The sequence below is a fragment of the Phalacrocorax carbo genome, chromosome 1 (assembly GCF_963921805.1).
Source record: "Phalacrocorax carbo chromosome 1, bPhaCar2.1, whole genome shotgun sequence".
Classification (NCBI taxonomy): domain Eukaryota; kingdom Metazoa; phylum Chordata; class Aves; order Suliformes; family Phalacrocoracidae; genus Phalacrocorax; species Phalacrocorax carbo.
The window spans coordinates 109,621,087-109,644,775 of NC_087513.1; the positions used below are offsets into that span (position 1 = coordinate 109,621,087).

General features: G+C 39.6%; 1 protein-coding gene across 1 annotated transcript in view; it reads right to left on the reverse strand.

Annotated features, from left to right (window-relative positions):
* The window catches only part of TMPRSS15 (transmembrane serine protease 15), a 59,924-nt gene extending 41,932 nt beyond the window's left edge, over positions 1-17,992 (reverse strand). Inside the window, 8 exon segments of the mRNA XM_064443439.1 lie at positions 1,723-1,842; positions 3,795-3,886; positions 9,139-9,187; positions 10,909-11,051; positions 13,925-13,969; positions 14,773-14,840; positions 15,141-15,271; positions 17,848-17,992. Of these exon segments, the coding sequence (XP_064299509.1) occupies positions 1,723-1,842; positions 3,795-3,886; positions 9,139-9,187; positions 10,909-11,051; positions 13,925-13,969; positions 14,773-14,840; positions 15,141-15,271; positions 17,848-17,992 (793 nt within the window).
* Between the last annotated feature and the right edge of the window lie 5,697 nt (positions 17,993-23,689).

A 23,689-nucleotide genomic window follows, 5' to 3' on the forward strand; every position in this document is an offset into this window, starting at 1 on the left:
AGCTGTAGAGGGACCTGCTCAGAGCCCATCATTGTTATGACCTAGCTAGGGGCAGCTCTTATACTAAATAGACATTTGGATGCGTTTCAGTGGATATTCTACTGAAGTATTTTGATGGATATTTTCCCAAAAAACTTCAGCTAAGTCTCCCTTCTGAGTTGGCTGTACTCAGAAAAATGCAGGTAATGAGCAGGTCTGTAATTCACCTTCTTTTTTCTGAAGAAAGTCGCGCTTCTGGCAGAAGGGATCAGCATGTCACCAGCCTTCAGAATCAGGCTTGCATATTCTTTAAAAAAAAAAAAGGTCTTTCGCTTGCTTGTTTGTTTTTAAACCACAGCCCAGTTATTTTACGTGTTTCTGAAAGCTAAGACCAGACTGCCCCGCTGTTATTCTCAGGAAAGCTCAGAAGACTGTTCTCACAGCAGAAGGAAAATAAGCTTTCCAGATTTCTAGCATCAAATTCTATGTTTAACAAACAAACAAACGAACAAAACACTCAGGGAGGTAATTGCTCCAACTTCTCCTAAAAGATTTGGAAAGTTCTCTTTGCAAGAAAACTTCACAGACGATTAACTGAGAGCTGAGACTGTGAAAAGCAATGCAGACAACATTAACACACATGCCTCCCGCCAAAAAGCTGCACAAGCACTTTGGTAAGCAGCAACATAGTCCAAGTCTTTGGTACACTTTCACAGTGTACACTGCTGCATGGAGCAGTGGCTGCCCTGCACAAAAGGGTGCTCAGGGAAACTTGGCAGTCAGATAAAGGCAAACTGCACCGGTGCTGAGGGATATAAACTTTTTCTGGTAAAAACCAATCAGGTTTCACGTTTGTAAGATTTTCACAGAATCAGAATGGTTGAGGTTGGGAGGGACCTCTGGGGGTCATCTGGTCCAGACCCCTGCTCAAACAGAGCCACCGAAGAGCCAGTTGCCCAGATTTTTGCATCACCTTGCATCTCACCGTGGTGCCAGCAAATCAAAAATTTGTGGCAGAGTCATACAGACACTCCCATTCCCTAACAGTCGCTGTAGGGAGGTGCAGGTGGGTGGCCAACAAACAGAGTTAGGGTTCCTGCCAGGGCTCAATCCTGCTGCGGCAGCACTCTCACCTGCCCCGGCTGCAAAATGATGCCACTATCCCCCCCACCCCCCATCTAAGTTTCTGGATGTACAAGATCAATATATCTGAGTGTACATAGTAACCTGGGAAAAGCTCTATGTAGTGTTTTTTATGATGATATTCTTAACACTGGAATCAAAAGAGAAACCTCTCTTCTGACTCCAGATATGCTACTAGGTCATTTCTGATACTAGGCAATGTGACTTTTGTATCTGTATAGGGTCATAATTTTAATGGATTTGGAAAGAACATTATTTGATACTACTGGCACACAACCTCATATGAAATTTCTGTATTATTTTATAATTTACATTAAATTTATTTATCTAGAAAACAATAATTTCTATATTATTTTATATTCGTATAACCAGATTGTAATATTTCTTCATTAATTATTAAGCATATCTTCATTAATGAGAATTTTAAAGAAAATTGTTTCTATTTACAAGAAAAAGGTTATAACAATAATTCTGGTTAATATTTTTAGTAGAATTGATTTGGACTTCACTGTGCAGTTTACTGCATATAAACTGTTTACAAACTACTGACAGGTTTAAGTATGTTTAAAAAGACTTATTTACAGGGGTTTACAATCTTACCACATCTTTTCTCAGATTCATCTGAACCATCTGGGCAGTCCAAGACTCCATCACAAAATAAATCTTTCCTAATGCAGGTTACACCGTCATCACAAAGTTCAGCAGGTGGCAAACACTCAGCTGAAATAATAAGGACAACAACACTAACAGCACACAGTAATGCATTTTCACTGCAAAGGAAAATTGACTTACCTCTGGTTACTCTAGCACAAATCAAATCAACCACTCTATTGTGTTTTACAAAACTGCATTTTTAGAAGCCTGGAATGAAATATCACGTATTAAAAAGATAAATTTGGCATAGATTGGAGGAAGTTCTCAGAAGTGACATATTTTTTGAAACCAAGCTTGCAGTAGGGCTGGAAGTAAATGTCCATGAATTTCCATTTCCTTCCTTTACCTAAATAAACTACTTTATGCAATATAACAAATCACGTTTTCCAATTTCTGTGCTTGACTAACATGAGAAAACTGTACTTTGGTTTAAACAACAGTGAAAAATTTCTGGGTTTAGTTGAATAAAATTTAATTTAATTTCTTCAACACATCACAGTGTTGTACTTCATCATGACAAAGAGTCCCATTTTTTAACCAGCATATCTTGAAAATGAAAACCTTTAGGACTGGATTTTGAAACACCAGGAATATCAGAAACCCTATTCTTTTCAGATTTGCGAATTAAGTTTAAGTTAAGAATAAATTTCTGCAAAACGAATACATGGGCAGATCCTTAAAATTGTGCAATCTTACTAATAACATTTTCCTAGAGCATAAATGTTCATTTACTGCAAACATGCTCTTTTGGTCTTTAGATGGTTTTGGTCATACGCATCTGTGTAATTCAAGTAGGTCCTGTTAAAGTGAACAAAGACATGCAGCTAAAATTAGCTTTGGATAACTACTAATTTCAAAATTCTTGGAAATTGAGTTAAATTCTATGGAAACTATTCACCTAGCACTATTCATAGTTTCTTTTCTTTACTTCAGTAAATGCTTACTGGAAAAGGTCAAAATTTCTTATGCAAGAAGGAAAAATATTAATTTGTAAAACTGAGCTTGCAGACTCTAACCATTATTGCTTGATTTATTTTTCCAAAAAACTTATATTTCTGTAATCAGATTAAGTAAATGCTTGTAAGACGCATTGTGTGATAGCAGTGTAAGTGGCAAAGAGTGAAATTGGTTTGGATATATTGTAGCATTTTAAAGTGCTTTACAAGACACTTTCAGCGTTAGCAATGGAGATAGTGTAAAGCAAAAGAGCTGCCATTTTGCAGCCAATTGGTAATTGAAGCAAACTCAATATACTTCAGTCAAGTGTTGGAGGTGATACAGTGCCAATGAATGAATTGCCACAGGTGAGCAGAGATGAAACTCTGCATTCTAGACCAGAACAAAAACCCAAACAATAATCTAGGAATCTGTTTTACAGAAGCCCAATAGGCAAGAAAACATTGTTTACATATGACATGATCAATTCTAGTTTTATTCAACCGAGAAAACTAAGCCGCATTGCCATCTACTGGATAGAAAGAAAATAACATTTTCTAGTAAAAGATTTTGACTTTTCTTTTTAAACAGCAAATTACCCTAAATTGCAGTGTAATTGCTATACTCAACTAAAAACCAGCAGTAAATACATTAGACCCATTTGAGAATGCTTATAAGTGTCATATATGTGCCACCATTTATTAAGGCTAGGGGAGGATTCCAAAGATTCAGACAGCTTTGGCTTTCTGTCCGTTGGAAGTCATGTGAGAGCTTGCTAAATATGTTGTTGTTGTTGGTTGTTGTTTTTTTTTTACAGAAAGCCCCAAGATATAATAGGAAAGAAAAATGAGCAGTCAGTATGTGTGTCAACATATACATCAATACACGCAACACTTTTTTGTAGAATGTACAGTCTTCTCTTCGAAGAGGTCATCTTAGTCAAATCAAAGGTAAACCCACATGTCATTTATTTGTAGGAATGGGATGTGAGAATTGAATGATGTGAGAACAGCCTGTATGCAGATGGTGTAGTTCTAAGATCTCAGACTGTTTTGTATGACCCCCCATATGTAATTACCTACATGCAGTTGTTGAGGACTTGCTTGTAGTGAGTTGTCCTGAACCTGTCCAAGCACAACCCAAGGTTAGAACTTCACTTCATTCTCTCTGGAAGCTCCTCCACAGTTGCTTGGGCAGAACAAAGCAGCAGCTAGTCTACTCTTAGATCTGCATTATCTGCTGTAACCCCAAACCCCAGCTAAGGTAATGGTATGGTAATGCCAGCTTGACTGGCTTGATCCTGAAGGTCAAATGTCACAATAAACATAAGAAAAATAACATGGAACCCAAGTGTATTTTAAATCCCATTCTTTTAGCTCTAGTCACATGCTTTTCAATAACTTCAAAAGGCTCTTGGGTTCCCCCCCTCCCATTAAAATAACAGCAATTCTTTCTTGCTTCCCTTGGAATGTAAAAATTCTGAACTGAAGCTGGTGTCTGGGAGCTTGTAATTAGACTCATGGGATCTGTTGAAACAAGACAAGCTATAAGAACTTTAATATTAGTACTAAAATATATATGTACATTTTCTTATAAATTACATTGCTCAATGAATCAGTTATCACAGTGTGAGGAGAGGAGCTTCAAACCTATCTAGTATTTCTATATTTATGTACAGGCATACATACATACCTGTGTGTATACATAGTTACACATGGACAAATGCCTAGGTACATAAGTAGATTTGTATCAGTGATAGTAAGCTGCAAAACATTCTGGGAAAACTGCAGTGCTTGTTTGTGATTGCTTCAACACAACTTCCACTTAGTGGTGCTTTCAATAACAGTCACTGAGGATGCCCCTGGCACTTCCAGCTCCCAGATAGTCTTTTCTTGACTCTTTGAATTAGCACTAGTGTCCCTGTCTATAATTTTTACTTTCTACATTAAGACTCAAATATGTGGGTAGGATGATGATGCTCTCAGCTGAAAAAGACCCCTATGTCACTATAGTTAAAAGATCCTGTCCCTTAGTTTTTAAGGTGAAGGGCTAGAAGGAGTAAAATGAGAGATGTAGTAAGGCCTTCTCTATAGTTTGTCATCTATCACTTTTCCTGGCAGTTGTTGTTGATCATTGGCTATTGCAGACTTACTTTTGCTAGATGTTCCTGTCCTCCCAGACCTACTAGTGCACAAACTTGTGTGAGGACTTCCTAACAATTTTCTATCCAAGCATGCTGATTTAGTACAAACTATTAAACTAAGCTAGGCCATTTTGTATTAAATGGACTATGGAGCATTCTATGTCCACAAATTTAAGGACACAGTTCCTCTGGCAGAGAGAGAGGAGAGCCCAGCAGCAGGTGCAGGGAGGGTGCAGCTGGATGGACTGTTCTCACACAACTACATTCAGAGAAGGAAGCTTCATTCAGAGCTTCGCAGTAGTTTCCAAAGTGTTATATACATATATACATATGCCTACATATCTTTCTATATATTTTTTAAAGGATTGCTGTGTTGGAAGGAATGAAACATTCAAACACCTGAACATGGATGTGTGCATAAGCAAGCAGTTCTAATAAAACAATTAGAAGGCTGTTGAAAATGATTGGGATTGTTACAGGCTCTCTCAAAAGTGCACACACAAGTTGACTGCAAAAGCCATGAGAACAAAAGCACAGGACAGTGACAGAGGCATCAGTGGAAAAGCGTAAATCACAAATGCCCAATTACTATGTGATCTCACTAAAGTAACATGTGAGGTGGATAATGATGGTTTTAGGGTCAACTGAGTGGAACCCAAGCATACAGGAGATGTAAACGTACCACATATGGTAAAATTTGGTATATCGTGGGATCAGGCCACCTGAACAGGAAGAGGAAGTGGTTGTGGCCTTCTACAAACAGCTGGAATTAGCCTCGCAGTTGCAGGACCTGGTTCACATGAGGGACTTCAACCACCCAGATATTGGCTGGAAAAGCAACACGGCGAGGTGTGCACAATGGAGGAGGTTCCTGCAAAGCATCGAGGATAATTTTTGACACAGGTGGTAGAGGATCCAATGAAGAAAGATGTGCTGGTGGACCTTATACTAACAAACAAAGAAGGTCTAGTTGAGGATGTGAGGGTTAGGGGTAGCCTTGGCTGCAGTGACCATGAGATGGTGGAGTTCAGGATCCTGCGTGGTAAAAGCAGGACAACAAGTAGGATTACAACCCTGGACTTCAGGAAAGCTACCTTTGGCCTCTTCAAAGACCTGCTTGGAGGAATCCCATGGGTTAGGGCTCTAGAAGGTAACGGGGTCCAAGAGAGCCAGACAATATTCAAGTACCACTTCCTCCAAACGCAAGATTCCCTGTGAGGAAGAAGTCAAGCAAAATATCCAGTAGACCTGCATGGATGAGTGAAGAGCTTCTAGAAAACCTCAGAAAGAAGAAGGAGGCCTAAAGTATGTGGAAAAGGGACTGGCCACTTCAGAGGAATATAGGAACGTTGTCAGGGTATGCAGGCATGTGACGAGGAAGGTCAAGGCCCGCTTGGAACTAAATCTGGCAAGGGATGTCAAGGATAACAAGAAAGGCTTCTTCAAATGCACCCGTAGTAAATGAAAGACTGGGGAAACTGTGGGCCCACTGCTGAACGAGGTGGGGGCCCTGGTGATGCAGGATGCAGAGGAGGCAGAGTTACTGAAGGCTGTCTTTACTGCTAAGGCTGGCCCTCAGGCACCCCAGCCCCCAGAGGAGAGAGAGAGAGAAAATCTGGAGAAAGGAAGACTTCCCCTTGGTTGAGGAGGCCTGGGTCAGAGATCACCTAGGCAAACTGGATCCCCACAGATCCATGGGCCCCGATGGGATGCACCCATGAGTGCTGAGGGAGCTGGTGGATGCTATTGCTAAGCCGCTCTCTTTGAAAGGTCATGGAGGACAGGAGAGTTGCCCGAGGACTGGAGGGAGGCCAACGTCACTCCAGTCTTCAAAAAAGGTGAGAAGGAGGATGACCCAGGAAACTATAGGCCAGTCAGCCGCACGTCCATCCCCAGAAAGGCAATGGGGCAGTTCATCCTGGAGGTCATCTCCAGGCACGTAGAGGAAAAGAAGATTATCAGAAGTAGTCAACATGGACTCACCAAGGGAAGATTATGCTTGACCTACCTGATAGCCTCTGTGGTGGCATGACTGGCTGGGTAGATGAAGGGAGAGCAGTGGATGATGTTTACCTCGACTTCAGCAAGGCTTTTGACACTGTCTCCCATAGCATCCTCACAGGGAAGCTCAGGAAGTGTGGGTTAGATGAGTGGGCAGTGAGGTGGGTTGAGAACTGGCTGAACAGCAGAGCTCAGAGGGCCATGATCAACAGCGCAGAGTCTGGTTGGAGACCCATAACTAGCGGTGCTCCCCAGAGGTCTGTGCTGGGTCCAGTCCTGTTCAACATAGCCATAAGTGACCTGGATGAAGGGACAGAGTGTAGCCTCAGCAAGTTTGCTGATGATACCAAGCTGGGAGGAGCGGCCGATACACCAGAAGGCTGTGCTGCCATTCAGCAAGACCTGGACAGGCTGGAGAGCTGGGCCGAGGGGAACCTCGTGAAATTCAACAAAAGCAAATATAAGGTCCTGCACCTGGGGAGGAACAAAGCCATGCACCAGTACAGGCTGGGGGCTGAACTACTGGAAAGCGGATCTGCTGAGAAGGTCCTGGGAGTGCTGGTGGACAGCCAGCTGACCCTGAGCCAGAACTGTGCCCTTGTGGCCAAGAAGGCCAATGGTATCCTGGGGTGCGTTAATACAAAAGAATTGTGGGCAGCAGGTCAAGGGAGGTTATCCGCCTCCTCTACTCTGCCCTAGTGAGGCCACATCTGGAGTGCTGCATCCAGTTCTGGGCTCCCCAGTTCAAGAAAGACAGGGAACTACTGGACAGAGTCCAGCAGAGAGCTACCAAGATGATCAGGGGACTGGAGCAGCTCCCTTATGAGGAAAGGCTGAGAGATCTGGGTTTGTTTAGCCTGGAGAAGACAAGAGCGAGGGGGGGATCTCCTCAGTATTTATAAATACCTGAAGGGTGGGTGTCAAGAAGATGGGGCCAGGCTCTTTTCAGTGGTGCCCAACGACAGGCCAAGGGGCAATGGGCACAAGGTGGAACACAGGAAGTTCCACCTGAATATGAGGAAAAACTTCTTCCCTGTGCGGGTGCCAGAGCAGGGGCACAGGCTGCCCAGGGAGGGTGGGGAGTCCCTTCCCTGGAGACATTCAAAACCCGCCTGGACGCATTCCTGTGCCCCCTGCTCTGGGTGTGCCTGCTCAAGCAGGGGGGTGTTGGGCGAGATGATCTCCAGAGGTCCCTTCCAACACCTACCATTCTGTGATTCTGTTACTCTGTGGTTTGGCCCAAACCAGAATGAGTAAGTAAGCAGAGAGTGTTAGAAAACGTATAAAAACTACCCCGAGCAGAAGCAAGACCGGGGGGAAAGAGTCCACACCAGGAACATTATTTCTATTCCAGCCTTGAGTGCTGACAACTCCCTTCACTTTACTCTGACACCTCCCCTCCACCTCTCAGTTTCTTCTTGAATAAGATTAGCAACATTGAACTTGGAACTCAGGGGAGCATTCAGATAGCATACCAGAGGACGGGATAGATAGGGGAAAATTCCTATGTTAGCAGTTTTAACTGTATCATTGGGAATAAGCTGTAGTAATTGTACACTGTGGATTATACATGTTAGTAGGCTTGTAACTAGTCTAATAATAGCACTTTCATTGCTATGGCTGTAATTAGAATATCAATAAATGCTTGGGTCCTATATTCATAGGTGCGTTTCTTTAGCTCACATAAATTGCACACAGCTCCTGGTCTGGTACCCTGCCCTGGAGAATTTGTATGTGATAATTTGTATGCAGTTTGTATCTGACAATTCTACCTGCATCTAGTGCTGCAAAGCACCTACTGTATTAGTCAGCTGTCTGACTTTCGGCAGGTTTGTATTCAGTGTGTTTGTGAGACCAAGGAGTTGTGTCCGCTTCATACCCTAGTGTCATAAGACTTCCAATGACAGTAGATTGAAAGTCTATAAATCAACATTGCTCAGTATATTGTCAATGACAGCATGAAAGTGGATGCCCTAGCCTCATCTACCTGCCTAAATCTGCAAACAAGTCAGTTTGCAACTCAGCTGGTTGGTGGAGACTCAACTTTTCTTTTGATCCACTAATTAAGCTCTTAGAGCTTTTGCATACTGACTTCAGATCACTGCTTTCTCAAATGATCAGAAACTATGAAGGGCAGCTAACTATCACTGAATGGACACTAGCAGTCAAGCCCTAACTACAGCCAACGCAGCTTTACTAAATTATATCAGCTGAATAGCAAGTCTTCCGTTCCTTCATGTTATATTGATAACAAAACATAGTTTCTGTTTTATGAAAGATACTGACCTGATGAAGTTAAAGGCATCATTGTAGTAAGATTTTCAGCAGCCACTAGAAGAAAGCAAGTTCATTATAAATTCCTTTTAGAGCATGGTATCTAGTTTTATACAACCCAGAGAAGGAAAGGTTAAAAAAAAAGCAGCTGTAACAACGTCTCTTTGAAGCACTAGCAGTGTACTGCTGCCCTCCTTTTGACCACCTCACCCTGTTCCCAGCCTTTTCTCAAACTATATGATCTTCCTAAGGAGAAAAGGTCTATATTAATCCCTTTCAATCCTCAATCCCTATTAATTTTCTTGCATATAAAATGTCTTCATCTGGGAAATCTCTGTCTTGACACTTTTCATACTATGGAGATGTTCAGAGCACCTGTGTCTTATAGAACAGTATTTAGATCAGATAAATGAGTTAAAATTAACCTGGGATAATTTCAGGAAAGAAAGGTACTTTTAATCACTGTGAAAACTGTGATTTCAAACAAGTCATACCTGTGTTGTAGTCCCCTCCCTCTCTGAAATAGGAATAAGACTTCTCTTGCAGAATGTACTGAGATATAGTATGCAAAAGTGCCATATATGATTATGAATGTTAATTAGTTACAATTGTTATTTTGTTGAAGCACTCCTGACGGAATGGACAGATGATATATCATGTGAAAAGAGGCATTTGAGGACTTGAAGGCAAGAAAAGTTTTACTGCTTCAAAATTCGTCGGTAGATATATAATCTTTAAAAAGCTCTTCATAATTTTCTTTGGGGGCATTTTTGAAGTATAATGAGAAATCACTTTTCACAATGATGTGCAGTTATTTAGAACAACTTCTTATATGTGGTGCATGCAGTAAAGAGAAATAAAGATGTCAGGACTCTGAATTTAGCCTTTGAATATCTGAAGTACTTAGCAAAAAATGCACCTTTTAGAATAGAGTAAGAGACATTGCACACCAGATGTCCCACTTCTCTTAAAGCAATCAGTTGCTACTTAATAGTATCTCCAGCAGGTCTTCAAATGTCAGCTAATCAACTTCCACTTCAAAGGATTCAAATTACTTTTTATCCTCATCCTCAGTGAAGGTCTGTTTTGAAGCTTATTGAGGTAAAAAGACAAGGATCCCCATTGATCTTGTTGGGCTTCCACTTAGGCTTTGATAAATTTTCTACTACTTACATAAAATCACTATATTTGTATATTTGAAGAATTTAAAACTACCTCGTCTTTAAGGCCATATTCCTTTTCTTCCCTTTACGCTTTACCTAAGCTTTAGAGGAATATGAAGTCAGTGCCTTGGGTGTACTTCTCCAGAAGCCACACTCTCTATTCACTTTGTTGTTCCTACTGACATCTTTTCAATCACTGAGTCTTCACTCACTGTGAGGCTGAGCCCTCTACCTTACCCTTTAGCAAAATAAAATGATAATTACATTTACTTATGAAACAACACAGCTGGGGCTTAATTGCTTTAATTTGAGGGATAACAAAATTGCAAATGTTATGTTACATAAAAGAGATTAAATTGAGTGGTTTTCACTGGGAAATCACTACTTTGCCATTTACTCCCTCCTTAGTGTACATACACAGTGCTGACTCATACTTTCTAGTTGACAAGGTTGTAAATGGTTCTTTCAGCTGCTACTGAAAGTTCTGTAATGGGGAAGGAGGGCACCCATGAGCATAAGTCACAATCCCGTTGCTGTTTAGGAGCCAAAGTTTTCATTCATGTTACCTGTAGTTCTCAAGGACTCATACAGAGAAAAAATGTTTAATAGCATTACCTGTGACTTGTATGCTGTTGATATCAATTTTCAAAGTCTGGGTAAGATTAGTTTTATTTGCGCTGATACCCAAAACCAGCTCATTTTTAACTTTCTCAGCTGTTACCATGTGGGTAAAATAAAGGTTGAAGATCACAACAACCCTAGCAATAAAAAACAGAGAAGGTGATTAGTTATGCAAACTAATGAACTAAATCTGATATGTGACATCATCTACACAATATTTCATTCCAACACAGGTTCCATTTGCAAAGTCAGAGTATCTTTAAGTGTTGGCTGGGAAAGATGGCACATAAAGAAACACCTCTTAATTAACAGGTAGGTTTGAACCTTGGAGAAACAGATTTTTTTTTTTATCTACTCTTATTTTTATAATGGAAAAAACCTCTCAGCATTCATATCAAATGCTGGAATGGAGCTGAATTTGAATAAACTAAAGGAGAAGTGGGTTTAATGTTATTCAACAGGTCTTCTAGTTTATCCTAAAATATTGATGGTGTACCTTGAAGTGTTATGAAAATTATACAATATATTAATGTTACAAAAATATAATACAGAGTCATCACTTCCATAAAACAAACATCATCTGTGGATTCTGCATCTGTGAGGATCTGCTGGGTGACTCATAAGGAAAGAGTAATGGCTGAAAGCACAGGTATTCTGAAATCAGTGGTTAAACTCCATTTAACTTCTAGTGGGGCCTGAATTCCAAAATAAATTTTGAATTTGTTAGAAATAATATGGAATTATCCAGAGTGTTGCCTCTTTGCTTGCTCCCGTCCTTTCAAGATACTATTAAGTTTTATATTTGTAGCCAGATTAAGATAGTGTCAAAGTATGATGCTTATTAAAGTTTTTCTCCATTTACTTAAGTTTAGGTGCACTTTTTTATTCTTAAGTATTTATACAACCCAATTGCAACTGACTCAGCAGTGTTTTTTGATAAGGGGTGATTAATCCTGCAATTTTGCTGAGCATAGTTTGCAGTTTGCAATATATGGAAAAACTCCTCTTTAATTTCTTACATGTTTCTGATAACCTCTAGGCCATGCTGAGTAAACAAAAGCTTTTATTGCTATCCTTATGACTCAGCAGAGTTTCAAGGGTGAAATAACAAGGAGATTACCCAAAGGGGTAAACACTTTTTAAATGAAAAAAGTCAACTAGAAAATAATTTCTGAGACAAAATAATATTCAAGTATTATTTCAAAGCAGAAAAATGCAGACAGATCCTTACTGATGTATTAAAAGCTAGATCCAACATTCACTGACGACAGATTTTCTGTGACTTCTGTGATATTAGTGTCAAGACACAGGCAGAATTGGTTTTACCAAATGTAGATATTTACAGTGCAGATATCTAGATACCCATTGTAGTTGATGGAAATGAATAAGCTGTTCTTTGGCATAATTGATCTCCTCCTAAAAAGGGCATCTAAATTGACCAGATGAGAAAACTCTAAAAACCCATCACTTACAAGAGAGTCTTGAGCAACTAGCTCAGAGATGTCTCCATCTTCAAAGCCCAAATTTTGATGAGACTAGTCCCATTCTATGTGCAGAAACCGAATTGTGCTATTTGGATCTACCTTCCCAAGGAGACAAACCTGGAAGTGATGTACTCCTGCCACTGTGTACTCCATTCCCTTGATGTTATAAAATCCTTCATAAAGTGAACATACTCCACCAACAGTTTATGCCCTCACTATTCCAATCAAAAGAGCGTTCTAATTCAAATCTGCTTCCCATTTTCAATGTACATGTATCCATGGTTGGCTAGTATCCATTTTTCTTTTGCAAGTATGGTCATTCAACTGAACTATCTCCTCTGAATATTTATGCACTTTATGTATTTACAGAAAACATTCATGTCACAAGAATGGCTGGTATCACAGAATTGCATCATCTGTTGTCATGTAATGTGCACTTTAATTTTGTGGTCTCACATACAAGACAACTAATTATATCATTAATTTCTCAAGGTCTGCCAGTTTTTCTAGAGTCTTAATCTTTTGTCCTCTCTTTTGGTCTTGCCTATCACAGTGTGTCATTAGACCTTTATTTGTTTAAAACTTAAGTTACTGATGATAATGTGAGATCTGCCACCCAGTCTAAGTATTTTTCCACAAGCAAGCTAAGCACAAACTGATATCCTTCCCTTTCTAGCTAGTTTCCTACCTTCTTCACTGTCCTTTCACATTTTTCTTTCTAAATTGAGAGTCCCAAGGGCTATTACATTTTTTTCTTCTAATCCTGTCCTGGTTTCAGCTGGGGTAGAGTTAAATTTCTTCGTAGTAGCTAGTATGAGACTATGTTTTGGATTTGTGCTGGTAACAGCGGTGATAATGTGGAGATCTTTTAGCTGTTGCTAAGTAGCGCTTACACTGGTCAAGGACTTTTCCAGCTCCCCGTGCTCTGCCGGGTGCATGAGAAGCTGGGAGGGGGCACAGCCAGGACAGCTGACCCCAACTGACCAGAGGGATATCCCACACCATATGGCGTCATGCTCAGTGTATAAAGCTGGGGGAAGAAGAAGGAAGGGGGGGACGTTTGGAGTGATGGCGTTTGTCTTCCCAAGTAACCATTACGCGTGATGGAGCCCTGCTGTCCTGGAGATGGCTGAACACCTGCCTGCCCATGGGAAGCAGTGAATGAATTCCTTGGTTTGCTTTGCTTCTGCGCGCAGCTTTTGCTTTACCTGTTAAACTGTCTTTATCTCAAACCATGAGTTGCCTCACTTTTACCCTTCTGATTCTCTCCCCCATCCCACCAGGGGGGAGTGAGCGAGCGGCTGCGTGGTGCTTGGTTGCTGACTGGGGCTAAACCACGACAAATCCTAAAGGATGTTTTTGGAGGAAAGATACATCTTGAAGCTTCATATGCTCTATAGAGGGCCTTATCCAATCTCTAAAGATGTATTTTTTCATATATTCACTGTCCACAGAAGAATTTTCTGAATTAATAACATTATTGTCTCTTGCCCATATTTTAAGTAAAGTTTGTCATATGCAATTACCCAGTCTCTGACTTCCTCAATCTTTCATGTCTGTCTTCAGATTTCCTGTAGAAAAAAGAAAACAACAATAGAACAAAAAAAACCACCACAAAAACATAATTCACCTTGAGTTTATAATGTTGTGGATAGCACTGAAACTGTTTAATAATGGGAGACCATATTACATGTGTTTTGCTAAATCAGGACCTTATTAAGAACAGTTCAGACAGAATTAACACTACAGACCTTACTGCATGTACTGGACTTTTTTTGCCAGCTGCTGTCAGTAGGACAACTAACATAATAGAATATTGAAAAATCAAGTCAAACAAGCTTTAATATAGAAGCAGGTCTTACCGTACCTATTTTATGGTCTCTTTAGGACACACAGGGTACAGCTTTACCTGGTGTCAAATGACAGCCTCACTTGCTAAGACCCTAAGGAATATGAGTTAAGTGGATCCATGTCCATAGGGACATATGAGTATATTTCCATTCATCTCAGCTTATGCCAGCAGACCTCTAACCTGAACTTCCTTCTAGAAGGCAAGGACCAACAATCCTGCAAACACAGCACAACTAATAAGCCTCCAGGGGGAAAAAAAAAATATATATATTTTAGCATTTCTTTTAAATATAGAAGTTCTGTGAGTTGGTCTTAAGGCTTAGCCTTACTGATTTGGTCAAGGCAACACATTCACGTCAAACTTCCCACAGCAGCACTTGGAAGATGGAAGATGTGAAAGGAATAATACAGGATGTTCCTAAAGATCTCTTGAAAAACAAAGTATTGATAAGCAGCCCTGAGAGAAATAGCTAAGTGAGGACTTTTAATGTTTATTTAAAAAGTTTAATTGAACTGTACCTACTTGAAATGGGAAATTTCACATCTCTCAAATTCATTTTTCAGATCACTTGCTTGAAAGACTTGCTGTATCTATATGGAAAAGAGAAATCTTGAACCAATACAGTAGTTAAAAATACACCCATTTCCACACTGCATTCAGGTTTAATAGTAAATAAATTTTGCTTCCCAAGTCTAGACTGCAGAAGCAAACTTTTTCTTTCATATTTCATTGATTTTCATGAATAAGCAATATATTGGGTTTTGACCAGGCTTAGGACCTGAAATATTTCATTTTGGAGAGAGGAAAAAGCCATCAACAGCATGTCACGTTAGGGAATTAAGGAACTTACCACATACTTTTGAATTAACCGAAGACCAATATGCTCTTACCAATTGTTCAACATCAAAGGCAAGGACTTTGAAATCAGCTGATGACCTGTTTTGCAAAGCAGGAGTCAGTGATGTTCCAGAGAGTATTTTAAAGGTTCCCATGTATCCATGAGTATTCCCATCTGCTTCAGCTAGATAATTAAAAAAAAAATAATCAATGTTTTCAATTATATAGAAATAAATGAAAACCTTTACATTAGACTTTATACCACACAGATCATCAGTACAATAACTTTCAGCTTTCTGTTTTGCTTTGTAATCAGAGATGTTTTGCCTAGTGCTGATTTAAAAAACTGATAGACATTTTTCAATGTTTAAAATAGTTACAACTGTAAATATATTTTTTATTAATACTATTTCTCTTTGGTTTTCATTGCTTCCAAACTCTTTTAAATGCTGCTTTTCAGCAGCACGGTGAATAGATAAAGGGGACAATAGTACGTCCAGTTATGAGTAACACAAGGGACAAAGATACATGGGAAGAATGATAGTGAATTATGAGGTTTTTTGTATGTTCTGGATTAAAAAAATTAAGAATTATTACCTCACACTTTCTGCATTAAATGTTGTGCACTTTTTATATAAATGTATGCTGTTTTTGATGCATACACTGCAAATACTAGTGTCAGACTAGTTAAACTGTTTTTACCTGACCTTTCTTACCAATACATGCATTAATTGCTGGGAGGGTTTATGAGGAAACTAGATAATTGGTCCTTACTGCAAATTTAATCTTGTATGTTACAGCGTATGAGGTATGCATAAAGTAATTCATTAGACATTAAAAATATTGCCCATTGGGTAACATACTGGAAATTTTCAGATAAGACCTGAATTAATGTGGTTGATTGATAGAAAATTCCTTTTGCTTAACAGTTACAGTACCAGTGGTATTTTTAGGTTGTGTTTGAAGGCATTAACATCTAAGATTAATTTTAACACAAAAGCAGATAACTAATAGATACTATAATAAACAGCTTGTGATGGATGGCACAGTCTAGTGATGCCAATTTGCTGCTATCAACTAGTAACAGCAGAGCACTTTGAGCTTGTTTGAAGGCCATTTATCCTTGCAACAACTGAAAATCTGTATAAACAAATGTTTTTAAGTAGCAAAGACCTTTTTTGTTATATATGTAAGATATAATTTTTCAAAAAATTTTTATAATTATTTTTATAATTTATGATAAAAATTTTATTTTTTATAAATTATTTTATAATCATGTTCTATAATAATGTTTTACATAGACAATTCTTGTCTATTCATTTTCTAAAATTTAAGTAGTTAGTTTAAAGCCCATCTCTAACTAGATGCAGTAATAGACCATCATTACCTTTAAGCTTATTTTATTTTACTGAAATGTGACAGTAGTCTGGTAAGAGGGGAAGAAAGACAGTTGGAAGAACAAGTTTTAAAACCTGGAACGAAAAACAATAGCAACTAAAGGAATAAACATGATTATTCTGACAAAACAGGGTTTTTTAAAATATGGCTTACAGCTAGTTTAGTCTTCATGTGTTTTAGTATGAAATAATATGTATTTTTGGTTAATGAAGGCAGGGAAAACTTCAATGCATCTGAATTACTTTTTTGGCTACAAAAATCACTACAAGGAAAAAATATATTTATTGAACCTTTTGCCTAACCTGGTTCCTTCACCCCTTTTCAAAACATCTTTTCGCTATTAGCTGTGAGGGTTCCATAGACCTCAATACATATCCTTCCAATAAAAAATCTAGATCACAGAAGGGTTGAGGTTGGAGGAGAGCTCTGGAGGTCATTTGGTCCAACCCTTCTTCTCAAGCAGGGCCACCTATAGTCAGTTGACCAGGACAATGTCCAGAGAGCTTCTGACTATCTCCAGGGATGGAGACTCCACAATCTCATCAGTCCTTCACTGGACTCTCTCCAGTAGCTCCATATATCTCACGGACTGGGGAGCCCAGAACTGGAAACAGCACTCCAGGTGTAGCCTTACCCGGGCACAGTTAACATATATCCACAAGATTTCCAAACCAAAATTTCAGTCCCATTTGAAAATCATACTACATCAATTTTTTAAATTTAATTTACTTTGAGTATCAGTATACCATACAGTAGAATATTGATTCTATCACTGAGCATTCTATCTGAGCATTGGCTAAATCTTAAGAATGACTTTATCCTAATTGTACACAGGGCTGGGAGCTGACTGTCTAATGCATGATCTCTCTCACAGCAATAAATAACTTTAAAATATTTCTTTTTTATAAAAATGAAAAGATTCCAAGAGATGTAGAATACCTAGAACTCCCCACAGACTTCAGTGGATTATCAATATCTTTCTGAGTCAAGCTTCATACATGTGGAAAAAAAGCAAAAATTCACAACTTGCCATATTACCTTCTCTAGTTGATACAATTGAACAAACAAAGCTTCATAGCTTGGATTGCATTCCAGGGACCTCTCCCAAAGTCTAAACCAGGAAAATTCTTTTCTATGGCTTCAGGACACACTTCAAGTCCTTGTATTTATGCCTATTTTGTTTACATCAATCCCCAGGGCAGAAGAGGTGGAAAACAAACAAACAAAAAATCCCATTAAAAACCCTCTATCATTAAAAGCATAGCATGAAATATGAAATGTAATTACAACGCAACACCACTGGCTTTGAAGTTGGAATGTCTACTGAAGAACTCCTGAAAAGGTTAAAGTTTGGCTACTTACCTCGTTCTAACTCCTGGATTGATAACCATGAAAGTACAATCAGTCCAACACAAACACACATAAAAGCTGCAAGCAGAGAAGCAAACAAAATTTCATAGTAACTAAAAGGAACATATTTCTCATCAGATATTTTTTTCAGCTTCATTTCTGTCTTGAAATCTTGTATGAATTAAGGACTGACAAAAGACACAACCTGAAAAGGAGGGTAATAATCCACATGAATAGATATTTATAGGAGGAGCTTGTAAATTAATTACACCATAAAACTTCATTGACATAGGTTTTTGCAACTTTCCTGAACAGTCACATTCATGCACAAGATATGCAAATATGAAAAAAAGAAATCTCTTCAGAAAGGAAACACTTAAGATTATGTCTCAGAAAAAGAATAAGTAAAAACACAGAAATGTAAGGCTAGTCACTGATTTTTACCATTTCTTGTAATTTGATATTTTTTAATGCAAACTAATATAAAATACTGATGTTGGATTTACTGCTTATAGGGTTGGTTTTTTTTTTTCATTCTTCACAAGTGCAGTTATGAGGATAACAGTGAAAGGCAGAAGTTTCATCATTCTGCTTAAAAAATTTCTTTAAAGGTCATTTTTTATATATAAAGGAAATGCTGGCACATAAGTTGTTTAGGACTGTGCCACAAGTCAGCAACAAGTTCAGCACTGAACGGTAATTCAGCAGTATAAATTTAGTCTGCTTAAGGTGTGGTTCTTTGACCGCATATTTAGAGAACTAACCAGAGAAGACATTATGAAATATATGCTTGATCTATACTTTCTTGCCAGGCATAAATGTGCCATGGGATGCAAACCCTTGATAAAGTTAAAGCATTGTGGATGGCCACTGCTGCATCCTTAATAAAGCAAGAAATTAGAAAGTCTCAAAATAAGACTCTTGGATGACATAACAGTTCTCTGCCCAGTCTTTGAGAACTGGAAAATTTGAAAGCATCTGCAACACAACTGGTCAGATTTAAAGCACTCTAAATCACAATCAAAATCTTGGCCTGACAGTAGTATCTTCGATTTAGTGTATTATCATAACACAATGAAAGAAATTCAGAAGTATTTCCCATTACTAACAATAAATAATGATTTACTTAAACCCAAAGTTTTTAAAACAAAATTCAGAGCAGCTTAATGGTATTGCCCTTACAGAGCAAGAGTAAACTCCTCCTATACCCCGCAAATGGATGAGATCTTTGAGTCATCATACTATATCAATTAGAGTAAGAATTGCTTTTGTATATATTGTGCATGACATGCATATATATGAATAGAAATGTGTGTGCGTTTATATATACTTATGTGCATATAAAAGCAGATTAAATTTGCACTGCTGAACCCTTTGCTAAACTGTGGCACAGGAGTATCTCTGTAACTATTTGTGAGTATTCGGCAATAATTTTAATACCACTCATTACAAGGGATGTAAGTTCCTATATTTTTCTGAACATTGACTCTAACACAGAAATTCAGAATACCTTTAAATACCTCATATTAGGTCATTACACATTTAGCAGAATTACATAATTATGTGATAGTTGGACTGGGTGCCGGTGCCCAGGGTCTGGCAGGGGCTGTGGGGCGGCCTCTGTGAGGAGAGGCCGGGGCTGCCCCGGGCCGGACACAGCCGGTTCCAGCCAGCTCCAGCCCACCCACCCCAGGGCACGGCTGGGCCCTGCGGCCATGGTGGATGGCGGTGTCTCGGGGGAAGCCTCGGTAAGTGTCCTGGTTTCAGCTGGCATAGAGTTAAATTTCTTCGTAGTAGCTAGTATGAGACTATGTTTTGGATTTCCGCTGGTGACAGTGGTGGTAATGTGGAGATGATTTAGTTGTTGCTAAGTCACGCTTACACTGGTCAAGGACTTTTTCAGCTCCCCGTGCTCCGCCGGGTGCACGAGAAGCTGGGAGGGGGCACAGCCAGGACAGCTGACCCCAACTGACCCAAGGGATATCCCACACCATGTGGTGTCATACTCAGTGTATAAAGCTGGGGGAAGAAGAAGGAAGGGGGGGATGTTCAGAGTGATGGCGTTTGTCTTCCCAAGTAACCATTACGCGTGATGGAGCCCTGCTTTCCTGCCCATGGGAAGGAGTGAATTAATTCCTTGTTTTGCTTTGCTTGTGTGCACAGATTTTGCTTTACGTATTAAACTGTGTTTATCTCAACCCACAAGTTCTTTTACTCTTCTGATTCTCTCCCCCATCCCACCGGTGGGGAGTGAGCGAGCGTCTACATGGTGCTTGGTTGCTGACTGGGGCTAAACCATGACAGTAAGAAAGGGCAAAAGGCTGCCCAGCAGCCAGGGGTGATGGGTAAAGTGTGAGAACAGCCCTGTGAGCCCTGAGGGGAGAGGGTGAGGCGGGTGAGGAGGTGCTCCAGGCACCCAAGCATGTATTCCCATGCAGCCCCTGGAGACACCATGGTGGTGCAGATATCTGCACTGCAGCCATGGAGGACCTCAAGCTGCAGCAGGTGGATATTTTGTGAGGGAACTGCAGCCTGTGGAGACCCCAGGCTGGAGCAGGTTTATCCTGAAGGACTGCAGCCTGTGGGAAGGATCCACACTGGATCAAGGGAAGACTTTGAGGAGGAAGGAGCAGCAGAGAGGAACTGCCATGGACTGACCACAGTCCCTCAGTCCTCACCCCCTGAGCCACTTGGGGATGGCAATAAATTAAATTACATTTCCCCAGGCCAAGTCCGTTCTGTTGGTGATGGTAGTTGCTGAATGAACTCTCTGTCTTTGACACATGAGCATTCCTTTCCTATTTTCTGTCCCATCCTGTTGAGGAGGGGCAGTGAGGAAACAGCTGAGTGGGCATCTGGCAGCCAGCCACGATTAACTCACTGCAGTGGTCCATGCTGCATGAAACAATACTAGTTTATTTCTGTCTTATTCCTAATCAAACATTTTCTATCATAAATCTGAGTTTTTTGCAGATGGACTTTGGATGCCTCTGTCATATTTTGCATAATTTACCTATTTGTGTCATTGACATTGTATGTCACTATTAAAGGATAATTACTATTACCCAAAGATGTCACTACATTTTAAATTCTGAATTTATGCCCTAATGATGAAGTGAGAGAAGTAAAGGCTGTGGGCATTTACAGTTCAGCTGTTTTACTGGCTCCTTGCATGTGATAGTCAAATTGTATATGCACTCATATACACTGATTACAGTCTGGCCAAGGACATAACTTAGCCTTGGTAGTCTCCAGTTGGAGTTGTGACTCCTACAAATGAACTAGTTTGCTAAACAATTCTAGCTGGCAACAAGGTCGTGGTAGCAATAATAGGCAAGCCGTGGACACTGAGATGATAGGAATTAAGAGTGAGCTCCTTCAGTTATTTGTTTGTAACGTGTTCTAGTCTGTACTACTATGAGCTGGTTAAAAAAGAATGTAAAAACCCAATATTTCACATATTCATTTGTAAATCTTCAAAATGAGGGCAGCAGTCTTCAACACCTTGTCAATGCTAGCTTACCATTAATCACGAATTATAGAAGCAGAGCAGTTTATGCTGGAAGGGACCTATGAAGGTCATCTGGTCCAACCTCCTGCTCAAGCCAGGGTTAAATGAAATGAGATCAGCCTGTTCAGGGCCATATCTAGGCAAGATCTGAATACCTCCAAGGTGGAAGACCCCACAAACCACCTGCACCAGCACTGACTACTTGCACAGTGATTTTTTTCCTTATGTCTTACTGGAATTTCAGTTGTTGCAATTTGTGTTTATTGCCTCTTGGGCTTTCACTATGCAATTCTGAGAAGAATCTGGCTCCATCTTCTCTGCAGTCATCCCTTAGGTAGCTGAAGGCAGCAATTAAACACCCCCACCAGCTTGTCAGCCCTCAGCCAGTACTGGCATGTAGGATTATTCCATCCCAGATTCTGGACTTTGCACTTGGTGAACTTGGTTGAACTTTATGAGGTTTCTGTCAGGCCTTTTCGATGTCTTTTAATGACAAATACATCCTGTAACTGCAAACTTCCCTGTAGTAACTGACTTCACTTACTTCTACTCTTTTATTCCTCACCTAGTTACTTGTCTTCCCGTTCATTCTCCCTCTGCAGTCTTAGCTGTATATTTTTTATTTGATTATAATTGTAAAGTTTATTTTTCATTTCCATTTCCGCTATAGACTGAAAGGACTTTGAAAGTTGAATTTGGTTGGTTTGCTGTGGGGTGTGATCCATTCAGGAAAAGAGTGAGCATTAACTGATGTTACTACCAAATTAGAGAGAATTTCCATCTACTGCAAATTGTGAGTATTCACAGGTCATGAACAGCGTGCAGCACAAAAACTATTTACTGGAGAAAATAATATAAAATTCAAAATAATAAATCAGATTCTTAAATTTTATTGGCAAAAAATTTGCAAATAGGAAGCTAATGAAATCAGTTGCATGTAGTTTTCTAAGCTCTAGTTTTATTATACCTCTTGTGAACTGTATGATAAAATAATTATACCATGGTTTAAAAATAGTTTAAATGGTACAAAGGCAAATACTCTATTAATGTGTTCAAAACCAGAGAAATATGGCAACTTATTTAAGTATTGATAATTGATAAAATATTTGAATTATTACTGTAGTCATACTAGTGAAATTTGAGATTAGGTAATTTTTAAAGAAATAGGTCAATGCTGAGGTAAAACCTCAACAATTTAGTTTGTTTATATTGCATCCACACCTGCAGCTCCACAGATTTTATAGCTGTGTTGGGCTTCTTTCATTTTCTTGTTCAATCAATCTCCAGCACAGGGTGAAAACACTGCTGACATAGAAAGGAGGGGATGCTGAGTTCAGGTAATTCCTCTAATGCCCAGTCTATCACAAACATACCTAAAGATTGACATTCCACTAATATCTGGCTATCTGTGGGAAAATGTTCTGGTTACCCACACACCTCCCCTATCAAAATGAAATGAAAATCAGCTTTCTTATGGCAGCTGTTTTCAGATGTCTAAGTGATTTGTCCCTTCTGCTGTGCAGAATTCCATAGAGGGAGGGAGAAAACCAAATCAATGGATCTGCAGTGAAAGTGCAGAAACAGACTATGAGCTTATTTTTACCATATCATAGAAAGAAGTTGAAAAGGGAGCACGTATGGAAGCACAGCTTCTCAGTAATGCTATATTTAAAAAATCCAAACCCTGCATATTGATTACCTTTAATTCTTCCAGCTACATGTACTGAGGATGAGGAAGATACATGGCAGTGGTCAGCCAGTTGTTAAACCTTCTATGAAATGAAAAACATGGACCTCATTTACTAAATAAGTTACCAGAATTTTTAGTAGTCAAAAATATATGATTCTTTGTGTAATCCATTATTTAATATTGTGTGCTGGTTTTGGCTGGGATAGAGTTAATTCCCTTCCCTGTAGTGCCTGTAGCAACCAGGGGCCGTTCCAGCTTCCCGCGCTCTGCCAGGTGGGCAGGAGGCCGGGAGGGGCGGGGCCACAGCCAGGACAGCTGACCCCGACCGGCCAATGGGGTGTTCCTTCCATACCATGTGACCCCACGACCAGTACATTAACGGGGGCTGTTGGTGTGAGGGGGGTGGTTGTGGCTCAGGGACTGGTGGTGTTGGGTCAGTGGGTGTGAGTGGCTGCATCATGTGCTGGTTGTTTTGGTTGTTCATTCTGCCCCCTGTCCCTGGATTTTGTGCCTCTCTCATTGTTTTCCTTTCCATTGCATTATTTTTGCTGCTGTTGTTGTTGTTATTTTTTATTTTAATTATTAAACTGTTCTTATCTCAACCAATGAGCTTTACCCTTCTGATTCTCTCCTCCATCCTGCTGGCAGGGGTG